General features: G+C 50.3%; 1 protein-coding gene across 1 annotated transcript; it reads left to right on the forward strand.

Moving 5' to 3' along the window:
- Positions 1 to 589: 589 nt before the first annotated feature.
- DMBX1 (diencephalon/mesencephalon homeobox 1) lies at positions 590 to 15,632 on the forward strand. Its single transcript, XM_029618863.1, has 4 exons — positions 590 to 741; positions 8,462 to 8,657; positions 10,386 to 10,743; positions 14,214 to 15,632. Exons 1-4 carry the CDS (start codon positions 590 to 592, stop codon positions 14,612 to 14,614), a joined length of 1,107 nt encoding a protein of 368 aa, XP_029474723.1. The 3' UTR covers positions 14,615 to 15,632.
- Positions 15,633 to 20,564: the final 4,932 nt, after the last annotated feature.

Consider the following 20,564-nt stretch of genomic DNA (forward strand, 5'->3'; position numbering starts at 1 on the left):
GCCAGCAGCTGCTTGTGCAAACAGCTTTACATTACAAGTCACAAGCTAGAGATGTCGGTGTGACTAGGGAGGAGTAAAAGGAGAGAACTGATGAGCAATTATGTTAAAAAAAAAAAAAAAAAGATAAGGACCTCTTACTATCTCAGCCAGGGAACCTATGTTGGATATGGAGCCCAGAAGCTGCGAGTTCTAATCCCACACTGACAATGAGAGCAGAGCAGCATGGGGCATGCGTGTGAGTGCAGACCGTCAACATCTGACTAGAGTGTTGCAATATGTCTTAAAATGGTAATTCTGAAGATAATAAAAAATGCACCATTGAACCACTGCTCCCCACAAAAAAAACCAAAAACAGGTCATTGTGGCATTATAGATTTTTAAAAAATATACAGAAAACAAATGCAGTAGATAGAGTTGCCATGATGTGACCGTGCGATCCTGTCTGCTAGATGTTCTGGTGGTACAGGGATGGGGGTGGTGGTGGTGGTATTCAGTATTCAGCAATCTCCTTGCATTTTGTCTGGTAAAAAAAAGCACTGCGGACGTGCACGCCTCGCACTGACATGCTTCTTTTGCATTTTACGCAGCCATGCAACACTACGGGGTGAACGGTTACTCCCTCCACGCCATGAATTCCCTCAGCGCCATGTACAACCTCCACCAGCAGGCGGCGCAGCAGGCTCAGCACGCGCCCGACTACCGACCCTCCGTCCACGCCCTGACCCTGGCCGAGAGACTGGCTGGTAAGAGCAAAGCGTTCAGGCACCGCGCGCGCGCGCGCGGGGACGCAGCAGGAAAAGAGAGCCAGGCTGCTCCCAGGCGCCTGCAATTCCAGGGCTGCGTAAAACGGCACGCAGGACTGTTTATAATCCAGAAACAAAACGCAATGTCTTCCATTCTTAGCTCCAAGGGACATTTTGGTGCAAGCCTCGTTTTCTAACTTGTGACCCGGGGTGCGCCCAGTCCTTGGCATTCCCCCTGTAAGCTCCAGGTCATCCCAGGTTCAAGAGTCCAGAGTTCACCCTCATAGCCTCTGGCAAAGCAGCAGGACAAGAGCAAGAGTCGGAGTTCGTCGGTAGGAGAAGGGTTGCAATAGTATCTCCTGGTGACAAGAGTACAATCGTGTAGAGCACTATTCCTGCATGATATTTACGTAGGGGTCAATTTTAAAAGCGTTGCTCGTGCTGGCAGGCCCACAGACGCAAATATCTGGGCCGCGTACCAGCAACGCGTATTTTAAAAAGCCGGAAATTATGCACATGTATACATGTGCGGGAGTAGAAAAAATAAAGGGCGGAGCTAGGGCGGGTCAGGGGCATTCTGGGGGCGGGCCCAACAGTTATGCGCATAAATCCATATTTTAAAACCAGTGGCCTCAGCGCACGGAGGCTTATTATCCGCTCCCGATGAGGCGTCACTGTCAAATTATATAGAGAGTGCGTGTGTGCCAATAAATGCGGGTTTGTTTGCGCACCCCAAAGCCAAAATATCTTGTACCATTTGCACACTTTTACACATACCATGCAAAATACACATCTGTTTGCGCCACCATCTACCGCACGTTTATGAGCGCAGATACACGCGTGTTCCATACACGCGTACATTGTTCTGCACGCAAACGCAAGGGTGGAATTTCCTGATCCTGCGTGCGATTTGAAAAAATGCCAGCATGAGCCAGGCGACTGAATTTCAGCCCCAGGAATGTTGCCCATCAGGCGTCCCTGGTTGTAGCTGACCAGGAACTCTTCTTCCTAATGCCTGGGCAGAGGAGGAATCTGCGCCCTATGAGAAGGGCCTGCAGGGAGCTGCAGCTGCATTCAACCAGCCGGCCTCTTACTGTCGGGGGGGGGGGGGGGTAAGTTGAATGTGGTTACCGTGATTATCTAAGCTAGTGCATAGGGGGGAGGGGGGGGGGGTGTGTGCGTGCATGCAAGGTATGGTTATGCTGGGGGGCGGGGAGCGAGTGGCCACCATAGTGTGTATAGGAATGTATGGAGACTGTAATGCTTTAACCTGACGTTACTAGCATGGATGCTCATTGCGTCACTGTGTCATACTCGGTAGCAGACATATGGCAAGCCAGATTTACATGGAACGACTGAAGCCTTAGAGGCGCAAGTATAACAGTGCTGTAACAAAGAGACGGCACTAGCTTTCTCAGGGATATGTCAAGCAATACCTGGCGAGCCAGCCCTCAGGGCACGGTCAGGTTTCCAGGATACTCACAATTACTCTGCAGGAGACAGTCTGACATGCTCTTCAAATCTGTATGGTGCGTGCTCCTGGAGGATGTCCTGCTGCCCAGGCGTGCCCCAATGACTGGCCTGAGAAGCGCTGACTTACAGGAGAGCAAGGCATGTCGGGGGCATGGATCAGGAGCGGGATCTTGCACTGCGCAGCTACGCGACCAGTGACCTAGGGCATCGTAGCCCTTCATGCAGGCTGCATGTTCAGGTAATCTTTAGGTGCATCACGGTGCGCCCATGCATTGTCGCATACAAAGCCGCAGGGCTCGCTCACTCTTCTCCTCCTCCTACTTCTTTCCTATAGGTTGAGGAGCTCAGGAAGGAGGCCCGGCCCGGCTGCGCCTCCAGAAGAGGAGGCGGCTCAGTCGGCCGCACGCTCAGCGGGATGGGGCTGGTGGTCAGTAAGGTCTTCAAGCCCTACCGGGCAGTGTCCCATTAAAAGGCAACGTCTCTGCGCACCTAGAACCGGACGTCATTCTCACGCACGATTTTGTTGTAGGGAAGCCGATGAAGAGGGAGAAACGGAGGAGGAAGCCCCTTCCCAGCCCCCCGCACGTGCAGCAGCCGCCCCGAGGAGGGAGCGGGATCGTCCTCCCCCCCACCAAGGGAGGGAAGCGGCGGAGATGGAGCCCACCCCTCGCGAAAGAGGCGCCCCCCCCCCCCCCCCCGGGCCTCCAGCGGGTGCTGACCCCGAGGCAGGGACCCAGACGGGCCCCGAGGTTGGGCACGCATGGCCCTCAGGTTCGTCCGCTACCCTTCCCCCCCCCCCCTCACCAGGCGGGAGTTCCAGGCTTTCCTGAGGGGGGGGGTGCTCGGGACCCTGGATGCCCCCCCCCCCCAAGCACCCTACTCCCTCCCTCCCTGGGATTGTTATTTTGTCCCCTTCAGTCCCGCCCTAGATGTCCCCTCCCTTCTTCCTTTATTATTTATTTTGGGTTTCTGATAAATATTTCTCTAATTTTCATCGGTCTGTGTTTATTGAGTGCCATACTGAGAGGAGATGGGGGGGAGGAAGGTGGTTTGGGAGAGGGAGAACCGAGTGAGAATGAAATAACTTGAACAGGGAGGACAGACCTTCAGTAAAACTGCTCCAGACAGATATTATCAGTTCAGGTAGTTTATTTCACCTTAAAGAAATGCGCCAACGGTCCAGGCGGGAGAGCCGTCTGCGAAGAGGAGAGGTGTGCGGGCCAGAGGTGCAGCTGCGCCGGAAGGAAGTTCAGGAGCGAAATCACCAGCACCGCATACAGCAGCGATGAGCGACGACGCTGACGTTCTCCGGAAGAAGTAAAATAACATTCCATACATTTCTGCACACCCTGGGGACCAGGAAAGCACGAATGGGTGTTTGACGCAGACATAAACACAGGAGCCTGCAGGTCCTACTTCTCTAAAATGCTGAGGGGGATGGACACAGGGAGGTGCTGCAGAAGTACTGTTTTTGGGGGTGGACCTGGAAGAGATGATTAGCAGGGGATGACCACTGAACACTTGTGAGCATGGAGAGGACATTAAGTCAGGCTTTGTGGAACAGGAGTGTGGCCTAGCGTAGTTGCTGTTTAGGAACGCACCTCTAGCAGGTATTTTCTCTTACATCTTTAGTCCACAGGGCTAAGAGGGACGTGAAGGGGTACATTTTTGATTACTGCGACACTATCGTTCACACGCTTTACGTGTCTGATGAGCACTGGTGGGAGAAGGGCGGCAGTGGGATGGAAATGCCGGGTCACGGGGCTGGCGAGGAGAACGGGGCTCTCTCTCTTCATAAGGCCTGGTCTTCTGTGCACCACTTACTCTTGAGCCTTTCCAAGAGTGCATGCACATAATGTGTGACCTCGGCAGGCAGAGTAAGAATGTTTGGAAGGGGGTTAGGATTTATATATTGTCACTGGAGCATCAGGAGGGGCAGAAAGAAAGGTTGGGGACTGAATTGATTATGAACATAGACATTTCTTTAGACACTTACACACCTATGATGTGAAACTTCAACGTGTACCATGTTTACTGCTGCAGGGAGCTGAGATGAGCCAGGGGCCGAGCCAAGGGGCCAGCAAAGACCATGGCGCCTTATGTGGCGGCTGCCCCAGACCTCGCCATCGGCGGAGGAGGAGAAGGCACAACTACACCTCGGGCCATCCATGGGTGAGAAGCAGCCACAACCCTGTAGCGACCCACATCAAGAGCTGGAGGATGTGATGGAGGAGAAGCGAGTTGAGGAGGAGCAGCAAACTGGCCATGAGACCTCTACAGAGGAGGAGGAGGAGGGTGAGGGACACCCAGAGGTGGAGGCCAGGCCTGCAGAGCTCGCATGCTTGAAGGGATGGCCGCACCGCGTCCAGGACTGCACAGCCTGCAGGAGGTGATAGAGCGAGAGGGACAGGGGCTAAGGGAGGAGCTGAGGGGCCTGTGGCATGGAGGGAGCTGGTCAACATATTTGCCCCTTTTGGCAACCCCAGCCACCACCTGTACCACCAACGGTGCAGAACCAGCCAGCCACGCCCTCCTGCGGGCAGGTGCCTGAGGAGGCTGGTCCTGTGCTTTCCGAAGGGCCATCACGAAGGAGGAGCGCAAGACACAGCATGCCCAGTGCCTGCCTCCCATAGCCCAAGACCAGGAAAGCATCACTGAAAGACACATTCATTTTATTTTGTACAGCATTTTGATTTTTTTGCACCTATCTCCAGAATAAATTCACTGTCACCTGCGAAAATATCTTTGTACCGGCGTTGTTGTCCTGTCTTTGACTGTGGTGATGTATCACTTGCAATTCCTCCTGAGCTCTTCCTCCTCCTCCTCCTCTTCCTCTGTGTTTCTCATCCAGTCCCTCTGGAGGAGGCGCGCGTCTGGTTTTGGCCTAGGAAGACCTGACAGACTTTAGGTGGGTTGTAGAGGAGGCAGACCCCTGATCCGTGCAGACGGCGGGAGCGGGTTTTGTGTAAGCTGAAGGTTCTCTCGATGTCTGCTCTGGTCCTGCAGTGGGCCCTGTTGCATCGTGGCTCAGCTGCACTCTGGGGGTGGCCACAGGGATCATGAGCCTGGTTTCGAGGGGATAGCCTCTGTCACCTGCAAGAGAAACCACCGCCATGCTGTATTCTAGGATTTCTGGTTGGATTAAGCTGCGTGGGGGGCTCTCCTGCAGGACAGGCAGGTCACATAGAGGTGCGGGACCCCCACAGAGGAGGCTGGTTGTGATGTGGTGATAGGAATGGATTGTTTCTTACCTAATAGCCAGACCCCCCTCTGCCTCCCCCTGATGTCTCCCTCCTGGACGCGGTCATGAATTTCTGACTGCGAGAGGATGTAGGCATCGTGAGTCCAGGATGACAGAAGGAGTGGATCCCTTGCGGTTGTGTGGTAGGAGTCCTCATGTCCCCCTGGTGCCCTCACAGGGATGTGTGTGCAATCTATTGCCCCCCAGGGTAGAGGGAAAGCGTGCCACCTGATAGAAATCCTGCATGATTTGTTCTCGGTGAGGGAAGGATATATACTGGCGTGTCCTCCTTAGCGAGGCGGCAAGCTCCCGATCAGTGCACATGGAGGTGGCGGACTGGCTTATGCCAGCCACGACCCCCTGAGGAGTTTGGAAAGTGCCGGTAGCAAAAAAGGCTGAGGCAGTGGTAATCTTGGCCCCTCTGGGTGGAGGGTTTCTAGGTCTCCCTGTAACTGTATGGTTTCCTTATTAAACCTGAACCTACCCATGACTGAGTCTGTGTCCTGTAGACTGTGTGTGTGTGTGTGGGGGGGGGGGGGGATACCCTCCCCCTCCCCTCCTCTCTCTCCTGCGCCTTAAAGCCACGAGTGCCCATACGGTGATTACGGTCATTTGGCTATGGAAGTGTCTTCCTGTCTCAAACCCCTCAAAATATATGACCGGTGCTCCCCCTCCAATGGGTCACAGTCGGCAATGGAAGTCCAACGCCCCCTCCCCCACTGTCAGTTCCCTGCTACCCCCCAGTAGCAAATTCTTGTTTGTAGAACCGCATGCATGTCAACGCGTGAGTCTGATTTAGAATGCGTGATTACGCGCGTACGTACAGTCACGCCCAGACCGCGCCCCCTTCGTACGCGCGAGTACGTGTATATACCAGCATACCTCGCTGCTCTTGAAACACACGCACCTCCCACGCTGCCCGCACATGCGCATGTGTGGCCATTTTTGCGCAAGTAGCGCCTTTAAAGTGTACCTGTCTGTTTCCAATGTGGATTAGGTGCCAAAAGGTAGTCCTTGATGAAACGCAAGCGGAGACGATATTTCATTACTTGACTCACCGATACCTCCAGATTATCGGATATCTTGTGCACAATTCACTCATAGATTTTGGGAGGCAGCCCCGTGCAGGGTGAAACTCGGCCTGAGTCAGGCACAGGTACTAAATTCATGTCTCCATTAAAATAAAGCTCATACTTGGACTGCCTTTTGGCGTCTAATCCACACTGTTGCCTCAACGGCTTTCTTAGGTAGCCTTCCCGCCTGCTTTGTCGGTCCTGTCTGTTTCCAGAAATCACTGTTTGGGCCTGACACGCCAGAGTGAGGGTCCGGGTCAACGCGCAGGCTGAAGAGCCAGAGGGGTCTGGATGACCTCGAGATAGACTGGGCAAACTGGTGGACCAACTGGTAAAACTGGGATTGTCCTTCACGCGATCGTGTTTTAAAATCCACCTCCCTGCGCACATTAAAGCCGACAAGAGTCCTAAGGAGGATACGTGGAGTACGTTTGCTCAAGTCACGGCTTAATATTAAGAACACACATACGCGCAGTAGGCGTGTTTTAAATCATACGGTGTAAATGCACGCATGATTGCTCACACGCTCGTTTTGAAGTTACCATCCTAGTGAATTAGCTCTGCTGCTTTGCTATGATATAAAACGTCACTGAGCTAGAGGGCCCCCAGAGTAAGGACTGGGGTGGGGTATCCTCGTGAACGCTATGGGTGCTGCACACCCACCCTTGGGAGCAGCAGCGACCTCCCGTGCACTGCAGGATGAGAAAGGAGGCAGAGAGCCCATCTCTTCCACTTGGAAGAATGAAAGCGATTGCAGGATTTTGTTTTTTTTTTTATGCTGAAAAAGGAAGGAGAATGTAATCAGAATTTATAACGGCGCGGCAGCCCGGAGAGCAGAGCAATCAGTTCGGTGGGGTGGGCTGAAGCAGCCGTTCGATGTCAGTGGCAGTAGAGGCCTCGGGGGCGCAGATAGGAAGCTATCGGCCGGCCTCATGATTCAGTGGCCCGGGAGCACAGGCTGCTGGCAACTGTTTCTGGAAGAACTCAAGCATTTGACCAGAATGAAGCAGAGGAATTTGAGGGGGGTGGGGGGCAGAAATAGTTGGCCCGTGAATATTGAAATTCCGGATCATTGATTTGTTATGTCAATTAGCTGAGCCATTGCATGTGGTTCTGGGACGCGCCCAAATGCAAGCTTTGCTCCGGTGCTTGCACTGGGGGCCATGGTGTCTGTTACAAAGCTGAAAGAAACCAAAAAACAGTGATTAAGCAAAACCCATTGTTATCTTCCTTTTGTAAATGCTGGCGTCAGCTTCCCTCTGTGGGCTCTGTTTTCCAGTATCTGGCGTCCCACAGTTTTATCTGCTGTAATGCATAACATCTTCCACAGGCAGCCAGTTGGCCATCTCAGGACAGCCTTGGTGTTTGGAACGGAGCCGCTCAACCTTTGCTCCTTGTAAAGCCAGTCCAGTCTCAATGGATAACATTCCCAAATGTTACCTTTCTTTCAAGCTTACTCAAGTTTATTCTGTAACTCCCACGTCCCGAGACAGGCTCGTGTACATCCTCAGTGGCAGTGGCTTTATGACACCAGTGATGTCTGATGAGCACCCAAATAATAAGACAGTACTTAGGCTTAAAGAAACAAGGACAAATCTTCTTATAACTCTTCCTAGAAGTTTATTTAATTATTGTCCCCAAAAAGTTTTTTTAAATGCAAACAATACAGAGTGTCTGATGCATATGCGTTATCCAGGTGTCTTATCATCCACAACCTGTGTGGGGGATTATGTGTCTGAGCAACAGCTATGAATCAAATACCTAGTGTGCATTGAAAATATTAGACTTGTATGTCTCTTGCCACGAAAGCTTTTAGTTTATGAGATAATAGTTCTCGTGGTCTCCATGTCCTTTCTGTATGTGTCTCAGATGTCCAATGTTTCAAGGTGCCATTTCCAATAATTAAATTGGCCACTTTACTTGTCTTCCAACGGCTCTACATTTCAAGACATCATCTTGGAAGCTCGTTATGGATCCCAGCATCGCAAACAGCGACGCAGCCGGACAGCCTTTACTGCCCAGCAGCTGGAAGCATTAGAGAAAACTTTCCAGAAGACTCACTATCCGGATGTGGTGATGAGGGAGAGGCTGGCCATGTGCACCAACCTACCTGAAGCCAGAGTCCAGGTACCAAACCCTCCTTCCCTTACACTGCTGTACAGGTCATTGGTGAGGCCTCGCCTTGAGGACGCGGTCCAATTCTGCAAGACGTCTAGAGAATGATTACTGAACATGGTCTGCACCAAAAGACCTTATCAGATGAGAGATTTAAGAACCTAAATATGTACGTCCTAGAAGAACGTAGAGACAGGGGGGATGCGATAGGGAAATCATGCACAAGAAGCAAATGTGATGGGGCAAAGGCTGGATGGCGCCATTTTGGAAAATGGTGTTGACTGGCCCTGAGCTAGGGGGGCACTTCAGGCTGCCACTGAACCATCAGGTAAGGAGGGGGCCTGGGGGGGGGTCCAAGGAGAGGTCACTAGAATACCAGCTTGTCTCTTTTGTGTAAGTGGGGGTGGGAGGGGGCCACTAAACTACTAGGGAATATGTAATTATGTAAGCAAGGGGGGTCCAGGGGGGGGTGACTTGTGCAAAGGGGAGGGGTTTGGAATGGAGGCGGGGCATCACTGCGCAAATATAAATTCTCATTTGTTTACAATTTTTAGGCGGGGCTCCTTCTAGAGGCATCAGAGGGATGGGCGGGGATCGAACCAGAACCCTGGGGGGAAGTTTTGTACTTTGGGAGGGGAGATTTTTTTTTAGGCAACATGGCCCTTTTAGAATATGCTGGCCCCATGTGAAGTGGGCCGTCATTGCGCCTTTTTGCCCCTTTCCCCATGATATTTTTTCTCACAAAGTTTTTCCGTGAGAGAAAATATTACAGGTAAGCTGCTGCGATGTTTTTCTGGGAGGGGGCCAAATATTGCAGAAACACCCCACTCCCACGATATTTTGCTCCCCCCACAATAAAATATCACAGCATAATAAATGACGCCCCATGTAGTCTGGGTTTTAAGGAAACCAAGGTTAGAAATGAAGAGAGAGAGAGAGTGCCAGAGGCCTGCACTGCACATGCTGTTAGGCAACAGTGACACCTGCTGAGCTCCTTAGCTAACTGCAGTGTGGTGTTCCCTCACACCGCTTCTCTTTTGGAAAGAAATGTCTAACATATTTCAGTGCATTCTGCCATTCTAGGTCTGTGGGGAACCCTTTTGATGAGCCTGGCTCCTCGGGGAACGTTCAGGTGCCAAAGCATCCCCAGAATATTGTCACTGTGTACCGCCGGTTGCTTCATATTAAAACAGCAGCACCTCCTAGACACTCATCCGAACACATTGCTGTCTGTTCTCAGTTATCGGGAGTCAGTTTTATTTGGGCTTTTCTTCCCTCTGGATATTTTTTTTTTCCTCTCGTTTCTTGGTCGGTCACAAAGAGATCTGACGTCGTCGCCTTTCTTTTGTCCAGCTCTGCCTGGTGCCTCTCGGGTCTTCCCAGGCCGTTCTTCCTTAGGCTTGGCAGCTCAGCTGATGGAAAATCACCTTCCATTATGCTGAAAAGGGGGAAAAAAAAATGGTGCCCTGGTACTGGCGGCCATCACTGAACCCGGCCCACAAAAGTTAATCTCTGGAGTAATTTTCTGCTCATTTTTTAGAAATGCAGAAGTAAAAGAAATGGGCGAATTACATTGCCATAGGAACAGAAAAATTCTGCAGGCCTCACTCAGATCTGAAGAAACTTAAACACGCCCAACAGTCTTGGTTTAAATTATATCGTGGCCCCCTGTTGTTTTGTTTTTTTTTAGGGCTACGGTGTTAAAAGATGCTCTCATCTCTCTTTCTTTTGGAATTAAAGGTCTGGTTTAAAAACAGGAGGGCCAAATTTCGTAAGAAGCAGCGCAGCCTGCAGAAGGAGCAGCTGCAGAAGCAAAAGGAGTCCGAGGTGGGCTCCGGCGAAGGAAAGACGGACGGCCCGGCGCCGGAGGCGGAAGCCCCCTCCCCGGACACGCAGAAGCCCCAAGGCCGGCCCGCCGAGCCCCACGCCGAGACGACCCTGGCCTTGTCCGAGCAGTCAGCCAGCGACTCGGCAGCGGAGGAGCAGACGGAGAGGGAGGAGGAGCTGAAGGCGCCCGCCGAAGAGTCGAAGGCCGACAAAAGCCCCAGCGCCGACGGGAAACCCCTGCTGGGCTGCAAGCGGGCCAGCCCCAAGCCAGGTGAGTGCGGGCGTTCGATGAGGTCGCGGCCGCCAGAAACCGGGAAATGTCCTGCCCGTTGGGGGAAGGTCACCAAGCCTGCAGCAGAGGAGGTGGGGATGGAGGGAGACGTTCATGGCCACACCGAGGAACCCTCCGGATTTCCCCCAGAGACTCCGGGAAATCTGCACCGATTGCTGTGATTTAGGAGGGGGATGGGAGCAAGGGGAGTAGCTGGGGGTCAGGGAAGGAGGAGGGGAAAGAATGCCGGGGTCGTCTCTGGAGAAGGAAAAAGTGGTGGTGGTGGTGATGGAGGAGAGAGAGATGGTGTGAATTAGCAGGGAGGGAGGGAGGGGGGAAAGAAAGAAAGTTGATGGAATGAGGATGAAAGGGGGTAATCTAAGGAATTATTCTTTTGCAGAGGGGGGAATGGACGCGTGGCACAGTCTCTCCTTGAAGGTGGTGGAGACCAGGACGGTCTGTCTGAATTCAGGAAAGCATGGGAGGAGCAGGGGGGGATCTCTGAGGGAGTGGTAGGGGTTGCAGGCTCGGCAGGCACTATTCCTTCCCCTAGGGGAATGCTGAGGTAGGAGGGGGTAACGAGGAGGAGTGAACGCTTGGGGGGGGTGACGTGTCACAGGGAGCAGGTGAAAGCTGGGGGTATGAAGCATGAGTTGCTCATGAATGCCGGAGGCCCGGTGCGAGACGGGTGGGGGATAGGAGGATGTGCTTGTGGCAGGTTTTTCTTTCCCTCAACAACTGGCAAACTCTAGAGTGGAGCAGGGTGGAGGACGGGGGAAATCATACGCTTTCCTGCCCTGGGCGCTAATTATACCTAACTCTGGCCCTGGAGCTGAGGAGCGCATAATATTTTCAGTCTCCCAGTAGTGCCGGGCCATAGGCCCTGGAAGAAACTCGTCCCAGTTGTAATTCAACCCAAACTGTTGCCACCCAGTGGTCCTTGTGTGTGTGAGGAAGCTTGCAGCACTGATTGCCCAGATATTGTGTTGTGGTGTGTGGTGTGGTGGGTGTGTGTGTGTGTGTGTGTGTGTGTGTATGTGTGTGTGTGTGTGGGTGTGTGTGTGTGTGTGGTGTGTGTGTGTGTGTATGTGTGTGTGGTTGTGTATGTGTGTATGTGTGTGTGTGGTGTGTGGTATGTGGTGTGTGGTGTGTGTGTGTGTGTGGTGTGTGTGTGGTGTTGTGTGTGTGTGTGTGTGTGTGTGTGGTGTGTGTGTGTGTTGTGTGTGTGTGTGTGTGTGTGGTGTGTGTGTGTGTGGTATGTGTGTGTGTGGTGTGTGTGTGTGTGTGTGTGTGGTGTGTGTGTAACTTGCTTTGCAGCTTCAAGTCAAACCCTGCTCAGCTGCAGCTAGATAACAACCCAGAAGAGGTCATAGACCTGAGCTTAGCATTTGTACCTGCAGAGTAACGCAGGGTAACGGTAAAGAGAAGCCCGCTCTTCCTGCGAGGATCAGCTCCACTGCTTCGGAAGGAGTCGAGCCTCATGGGGTAAAGTTAAGTGCGGCATGCAGGGGGTTAGGCGGACTCGCTCGTGATGTGAAGACCGCTCTCTGCGACTCGTTCGGCAAAACTTGTCCCCGTTCTGAGTCTTCAGGGAAAGCCTTTGATTAATTGGGCCTCGTCCTCTGGTTCTGTTGAGAGCTTTTAAGCATCAAAACAAACATATAGTTTGCAATAAGAAATACAGACTGTTACTAGCTTAATTGATTACTTTAATTAACCACCTAATGTTAATAGCCTAACTCTCCAGTCAATATTAATGGTAAAACATGAAAGCAAGACGTATGGGGACCCTTCTCAGCAGCCTTCCTCGGGTTACTTTTCCCTACAAGGACACAGGGAGGAAAGAAAAGCAGCGCGAGGGCAGTTTCTGCCCAATTCATTGCTCTTTACACATTTTCCCTGAGTGAAGAGGCATCCATTCCCTCGGGGGTAGTTATTTCACGTCAGGGCGCAAGATGCCAGAGGCGTTTGTGGTAGCGTATTACACGGTGAATCTTAGTTCTGGGATTGCGTGCACTTGGATTTCTGAGGGGTTATGGTCTCTCCTGATAAAGGATTTTAATCTGCTTTATGGGATTTTAGATGTAAGCCACTTTATCCAAGTGCAAAGCGTCAATGAGGTATTCACGCACACACACAGTATCTCGCCGTATGGCATGGCGAGACCCACTGTACTCAGACCAGCAGGGGTACTGGTTCAGAACAGGGGGACCCCGTTACATCAGATGGATTCCTGGGTGCTGGAAACGTTGAAGACTCCAGCAAGGTGCAGAGATGCTGGAGACCCCAGCGAGGTGGCACCACTGCATCCCAGCGCACCGGGCGGATGTCCTGGGAGTCAGCAGCTTTACTTGTACAGCTGGGCAAGGAAGGTGCAAATCCCAATGGAGATGCGAACTCTTTGCTCAGAGTCCACTTAGTTACTTTATCTGTGATTCTGGACAGGGTTTAGGCCTGTGGTTTTGCAGCCTGTTACTATGCCATTAAAAATGGGAGATACAATAAACATTGCATCTCTGCCTCTCCGGCCAGCTCTTACCATCAAGAGAGTGAGGAGAAAAAGAGAGGCACAGACGATGTCAGCAGGTTAAGGACCATTGGTCACCGAGGTCTGCCCAGCTGTACCTGCCTGCTGAGGTGTCACAGGTCCTTCTTCAACCTGTGCTCTTCTCCCTCCCTTGCCCTGCCACTAAGGACCCTTTGAGTCTGTCCTACGCATGCCTGAATTCTGTCAGGAGTTTGACTCCTACCATCGCTACTGAAAATCTGTTACAGGTGACCACCAGTCTCTCACTGAACTATTGCTCTTTTTTTTTTTCATTTCAGTGCTGCTTCTAGACGCTCCTTACACATACAGTCCCTACTCTGTGGCATTTATAATCTAGTCAAGATGCACAGAGAAGACAAAATAGGAGGAAATCTAGTTACAACTGACAGGATTATAATCAGGAAGAACCAGGGTTTAAAATGTAAGAGCAGCAATCTCAAAAGTGGCCGGCCTAGTGACCGAGTGGGAGGCTCAGAGGACCTAGATTAGATCTTCTCTTTCCCAGGATGCTGGAGAGGCGGGAGGAAGTCTCGACCATCGCTCAGCAGACGATATCTAATGGCCAGACTTAGGGTCACGGTAGTCGGGTTTCAGACAAAGTCATGGTTTGATGCCCCTGGCCAAGGACCATCACTGCAATGGCTGGGCAGAGTTGGAAGGGAGATATAAAATGGGTGAAAATTTCTGGGCAGTTGCGAATGGTGCCCAGTGTCAGGGTCCAGCTTTGGTTCTGAATGCAATGGAAGCCCAAAGGGGGTAGAAGGAAACAGCTGGGCCAAAAACTACAGTATTTTTCTCCCACACGACGACCCTTTGTCCTAGCAATTCTCATTTGGCAAAAAGACTTAAGCACGAGATGTACAGGGATTATAATTTCTCTTTAGCTTATTAATTTTACCATAGCCTTGCTTCTGTTTTGCAGACTCCCCAATCGGTGCTGCAATAACACCTTCCTCCAGCAGTGGCATTGCTCCTTCTCACTCCTACTCATCCTCGCCACTGAGTCTCTTCCGTCTGCAGGAGCAGTTCCGGCAGCACATGGCAGCCACCAATAACCTGGTCCACTATTCCTCCTTCGAAATGGGAAACCCTCCTGCCGTGCCCTATTTGGGCATGAATGTCAACATGGCACCCCTGAGTTCTCTCCACTGTCAGTCCTATTACCACTCACTCTCCCACGCCCAGCAGGTCTGGTCCTCCCCTATCTTACAGGCCTCGAGTGGCCTACCAAGCCTGAATAGCAAAACAACGAGCATCGAGAACCTGAGGCTCAGAGCAAAACAACATGCAGCCTCTCTTGGACTTGACACCTTACCCAACTGACTGCGGGACAGCAAGGAATCCTCCTCATTCAAACGACAACCAGAAAGTGTATGTTGGCACTGAATGTCTTGCTCTTGAAATGTATGCGGGCCAGGCAGTCAGGTATGTTGGAATGGGAACTGCCACAGTTCAGTGACTTCAACTTGAATCTACAGTAATTCTCTAGCAGTTTCATGCCCTCATTGGGAACTGTCGTGTCCACTGAAGCATTTCCTGGGATAAAGAAAGAGGATATTTAAATATCTGATCTCTGTTAAAAAAACAAAACAAAAACTTAGTGGTCTTAAAATAAACAAACCACCGTAAGAGGAGTTAAATTTGTGATATTCTGAAGGATTTTGCTTTGACTAAAGGCTACGTGATGTGCGGGACATGATTTCAATACCACCTTCTCTTAAAGATATTGCTCTATCTCTCTCGCTCTCTTTCTATATATATATATATGTATAGCCTTGCTTTGTACATAGTTCCAGATGTTGAAGCATTCCTCTACCTGTGTGTTTGACGTCAGTGTTGCCTTATGCGAAGTGTGTAACTTTTCAGTTTTCTTTCTCCCTGGACCCTCAGATGTCAGAAGTAGAGTCTAATGTGGTTTGAAAGACTTATGATGAGAGAGACGAAGACTTTCAGCTTTTTCACCAGAGCATGTCTTGGCAAATCCAAGGGCGATCACTATCCAGGAAATGATGTAGGGTTTACTTCCTGTTTAAGCACTTCCTGTGAGGAAAAGTGACATTTCCTTTTTTTAAGCACTTCTGGGTCGCCACACCAGAGGAAGCTCTCCATAAGGCTGAATTAGTAAGGGAAAAGAAAGACGTGATCTTTCTCCAGCTCCTCAAAAAAACTTTTATTCAGGTTGTCAATGCGTTTGTTTCTTCACTACAGTATACTGTTTTATTTATAAATTATGTGTAAGAAGATATTTGCAAATTACATAGACAACAGAGTCTTAAAAAGTAACAATAAAAAGCTTGTCTGGCTTCTGCTGCATTCATATAATGGTTGTGTTATATATTTTTCTGCCTTGTTCAACATTTACGCTCAGTTAGATGAAAGATCGGGCAAACCTTCTAAATCAAACCGGAAATGTATGAAGAGGCTCTCATAAAAGTCTAGGTGAATAAACACATGTTTTTCAATCATGGGTCCCAAAATCTTAGAGGGGTAGATATACAAAGCTGGCCATGTAAGTAACTTAGCAGGTTAGAACTAATCCAGCTAAGCTATGATGTATATTCAGCGGCCCGGCAAAGCCGCTGGATATATGTGAATGTGTGTTCACTTCGCCAAATAAGTCCACCCAGTTAAGCTTAGTCCTGCTCTATGGGGCGTCTAAACTTAGATGTAAACTTATCCAGCTAACTCCAAGTATTGGTAGTTAGCTAACTCGCTCCGCCCCTGATCCGCCCAGGACACGCCCACATTTTGTGCATTTAACTTTTCGCCGTATAAGGGACTTATATGGCAAGTCATGGCTGCTGAATGTAGGTGCATATTCAGTGGCCACTACTTAACCACATAAGCCCCGCTTATCTGAACTCACTTTGAATATCGGGCCCAGAATGTTTAAATATTTTCTCCAAAGTGCAAGTGTCTTAAGTGTGTCCTTGGTAATGTGAAAAATTTACCAAAAATAATCAAGAGTTCTTTCCAAAGCAGCTAGAAGGCTGAGGCAGCATCTGATTCCACTTTATACCTGTTTCCAACACTAACAATCACCACAGGTTAAAGGTATAAAATGTTTTTGGTTCTTCTGAAACCCAGTGCCAGCAGATGAGGAGAGAGGCTTCAGGCTTCAGGCCAGGCCTGGATTTCTGACCCCAGCCCTCTCCTGTGACGTCGGAGGAGCTGATGCTCAATGGAAAAGGCACAACTACAAACCCCACACTGTACTGGCAACGGATTAAGAAAACCAGGACTGGTCAAGAGTTATCTCTGCAGAGAGTGAGGCACCTGGCAACTCCGGAAACTCATCATTAACCAGAATATGTAAAAGAAATTAAGATATTATTTAACTCCTTTTTCCAGTAAGAACAATTCCTCGAAAAGATGTAGCTACTGCTACTGTGTAACTATGTGCAATTTATTTTGAAAAACAATCAAGATTTTCTTCCGCAAAATGTTGCTGCTGAAAAATCAGAATGAGACTGCTTCCATCTTCCCTTAGAATCAAAAAGGCAGCTACAGAGTGAGTCCCCCAATCAGAAAAGCAGTTACAGGCCCAGTCCCCCAATCAGAAAAGCAGTTACAGGCTGAGTTCCTCAATCAGAAAGGCAGTTACAGGCCGAGTCCCTCAATCAGAAAAGCAGTTACAGGCTGAGTCCCCCAATCAGAAAGGCATTTACAGGCCCAGTCCCCAATCAGAAAAGCAGTTACAGGCTGAGTCCTCCAATCAGAAAGGCAGTTACAGGCCAAGTCCCCCAATCAGAAAAGCAGTTACAGGCTGAGACCCCCAATCAGAAAGGCAGTTACAGGCCGAGTCCCCCAATCAGAAAGGCAGTTACAGGTTGAGTTCCTCAATCAGAAAGGCAGTTTCAGGCCCAGTCCCCAATCTGAAAGGCAGTTACAGGCCCAGTCCCCCAATCAGAAAGGTAGTTACAGGCTGAGTCCCCCAATCAGAAAGGCAGTTACAGGCTGAGTTCCTCAATCAGAAAGGCAGGTACAGGCTGAGTCCCCCAATCAGAAAAGTAGTTACAGGCTGAGTTCCCAATCAGAAAGGCAGTTACAGGCTGAATTCCTCAATCAGAAAGGCAGGTTACAGGCCGAGTCCCCCAATCTGAAAAGCAGTTACAGGCTGAGTCCCCCAATCAGAAAGGCAGGTACAAGCCCAGTCCCCCAATCAGAAAGGCAGTTACAGGCCGAGTCCCCCAATCAGAAAGGCAGCTACAGGCCGAGTCCCCCAATCAGAAAGGCAGTTACAGGTTGAGTTCCTCAATCAGAAAGGCAGGTACAGGCCGAGTCCCCCAATCAGAAGGTAGTTACAGGCTGAGTACCCCAATCAGAAAGGCAGTTACAGGCTGAGTTCCTCAATCAGAAAGGCAGTTACAGACTGAGTTCCTCAATCAGAAAGGCAGTTACAGGCCGAGTCCCCAATCAGAAAGGCAGTTACAGACTGAGTTCCTCAATCAGAAAGGCAGTTACAGGCCGAGTCCCCAATCAGAAAGGCAGTTACAGGCTGAGTCCCCCAATCAGAAAGGCAGTTACAGGCCGAGTCCCCAATCAGAAAGGCAGTTACAGGCTGAGTCCCCCAATCAGAAAGGCAGTTACAGGCCGAGTCCCCAATCAGAAAACTGCCTGAAGATACCTGCAAGGGATGGAGAGAATGGGTCGGGTGCACCAAGGAGCTTTCTCTTTTCTCTATGGTAAAAAATGTTTTGTATATGACATTCTATTTGCTTCCAATTGTTTGGTTTTATTGACCTGGCAAATTCCTCCTGCTCCTTTGGGTTTCCAGCTCACTTGGTACCAAGGCTGAGATCCTGGTGCCCTGAGTCTTTTCTTGCATCTGGCGATTTCCTCCTATTTTATAGCACCTGCAGTGGGTCCATGTACCAGGGCTCTCTCTGGAATTCTGCAGCCTTAGAAATCGCCTTTCAGCAATGACCACAGCTCCTCCTCCACTGGGGCAGAGTATCTGGTGCCCTAGGTGAACCCTCCAGCACAGCGCTCTCTCCTACCGGTGGCAGGGGCTCCAGCACAGCGCTCTCTCCTACCGGTGGCAGGGGCTCCAGCACAGCAGCCCTCTGGGCCTCATGCTGGTGGGATTTTGTGCCTCCCCCAAATTTTGGTGTTCTAGGCGACCGTCTCGTTTGCCTAAAGGAAGCACCGGTCCTGCACGGGGGGAGGGGCCATGAACGCTGCTGCCTCTGCAACCTCCCCAGCCGACCTGGGGAGCCGCTCTCCAGGATGAACCTGTTCTGGTATTAATGGTGCCGGTTGAGTGCCTTGTGGAGAAGTGGCAGGAGTATTGTTCTGGGAGCTCCAGGCACCTTGTAAAAGGGACACACTAAGACCGGCAGATTTTCCCTGTACACCCTTTATTTAACACCCCTCTTCTCCCACGCCTAAGCAAGGCCAGTGTCCAAAGGTTCGTACAGCTGTGCATCTTGGATGTAATTTAGCACTTTCCCTTTCAGTAAGGGGAGGAAAACGCGCGTCCAACTCGCGGCACCTAATAGCGCCCTCAACATGCAAATGCATGTTGATGGCCCTATTAGGTGTGCCCGCGCGATACAGTAAGTAAAACGCACATCCAAGGGCAGGTTAACAGTGCGCTCCGTACTGTATCAGCCTGTGAGTCAGCTTGATTAATAATTACTCCATGAGCTACACTTACGTGGGCAGAGGAGGAGGCCTGCTCAGGTGGCCCAATGGTTAGGCTAGAAATCAGAATAAGCCTTAGGTCCCAAGTTGTATGTGACTTTGTTATCATAAAAATCCGAAATAAATAAATAAATAAATGTCAGCGTCTGACTGATTTGCAGGTCTTTCACGAGCCAACGGGTTGACTATCACTTCCTAAAGAAACGAAGGAACTGGTATCCTTTCCTATCCTAAATACGCCATCTCTCTGATAGGAGCTGCAACATGCTCCGTCCTCAACCCTTGTAATACAAAGATGGTTTAGAGGAGACAATCTGCGTCAGATGGCAGCTTCAAAACAAAGTTCCAGCGGTAATGTTACATCTTCAGAATTGGGAGCGTCTGTTGGCGAAGCTACAAATCCTTCCCATAGACACAAAACAAGAGAAGCCGCTTATTTTGCAGGCCCCCTTTCAGTTCAACTAATTTATTTTGCTACGCAGATCTTTTCGTATCCTGTATATATTTTAAAATATGGAATTTCTTTTCTGTACTTCCCCCTGCTTCTTCATTTTAAATTCAGCGGTTGAGACTCTGCCATCTTTCAGCCACGATGTTGGTGAACTCTTGAGTATCGTGAATAACAAACGCACGGTAAAGTTGTTTCCAAAAGGTCAGATGAAGATCATGGAAGGAGCGATATTTAGGCTGGCCTCAGCTTGTTAATCTTGAGCTTCCTGTATATCCATTGGTGCTGCAAATCTACTATAAGCCCGTTTGCTTCTTCTGACAAAGGTTTTTGTAACTTAAAAAAAAGGGTACCCACCAGCGAATAATTGTTGCTTGAGCAGGTGCAGGGGTCAGCAATATCCCAGAAGCATTATGCTTTGCCGTCTGCAATTTCAAGGAGGTAAAAGGTTCCCCTGGCTTTGAGCTGGATTAAAACTTCTGACAGGTTCAAGCTTTGTGGAAGAGTAATCGCATCCCTCGCAGAAGTTAACACACCGGTCTCTATTTACACGACCTTTTGAAGGGTGTAAAGAACATTGGCAGATAGCCTGTCAGAAGATTACGGAAAGTCCTTTAATCCACCAGGAACGCACATACATGGCAATGAAATGCTTTACTAATTATAAATTACCTCTGTACAACTTTCTATCCTGATTAGTACCGACCTTCCTCCCTCTACCACTCAGCCACAGTCCTTGATAGCAGGCAACAGAGTGCAGCTCCCTGCAGGGTCTGGCATGCCTGCACCCTAAATACCACCTGTAGGTGCACTCTGCTGAAATGTCTGGGGGTTCCTCCCTTCCCCCCAGAGCTTGTGAACCCCACCCTCACGGTGGTGTCCCAAGCACCGGTCAGTGCAAAAAGCGGAGGTTGCAGTTGCATGGCCTGGCAGTTGCTACTTTTAACAGAGCACATGGGGGTATCCTGCACGGGGCGGCAGTCACTACCAGGCTGGGTGGACAATGCAGTCTTTATTTGCCGTCACTGCTATGCTGCTATGCTAATTCCAGCATCAAACCCGGGTCTCCGTCACGGCAGCTCCCAGCACTCCTGCACTTCCATGCATCCGAGCCATGCAGCAGGTTCAGAATGCGGCTGCCAGGGTCATAAGTGGTAAGAGCAGATCTGATGCACATCC

The sequence above is a fragment of the Rhinatrema bivittatum genome, chromosome 10 (genome assembly GCF_901001135.1).
Source record: "Rhinatrema bivittatum chromosome 10, aRhiBiv1.1, whole genome shotgun sequence".
Classification (NCBI taxonomy): domain Eukaryota; kingdom Metazoa; phylum Chordata; class Amphibia; order Gymnophiona; family Rhinatrematidae; genus Rhinatrema; species Rhinatrema bivittatum.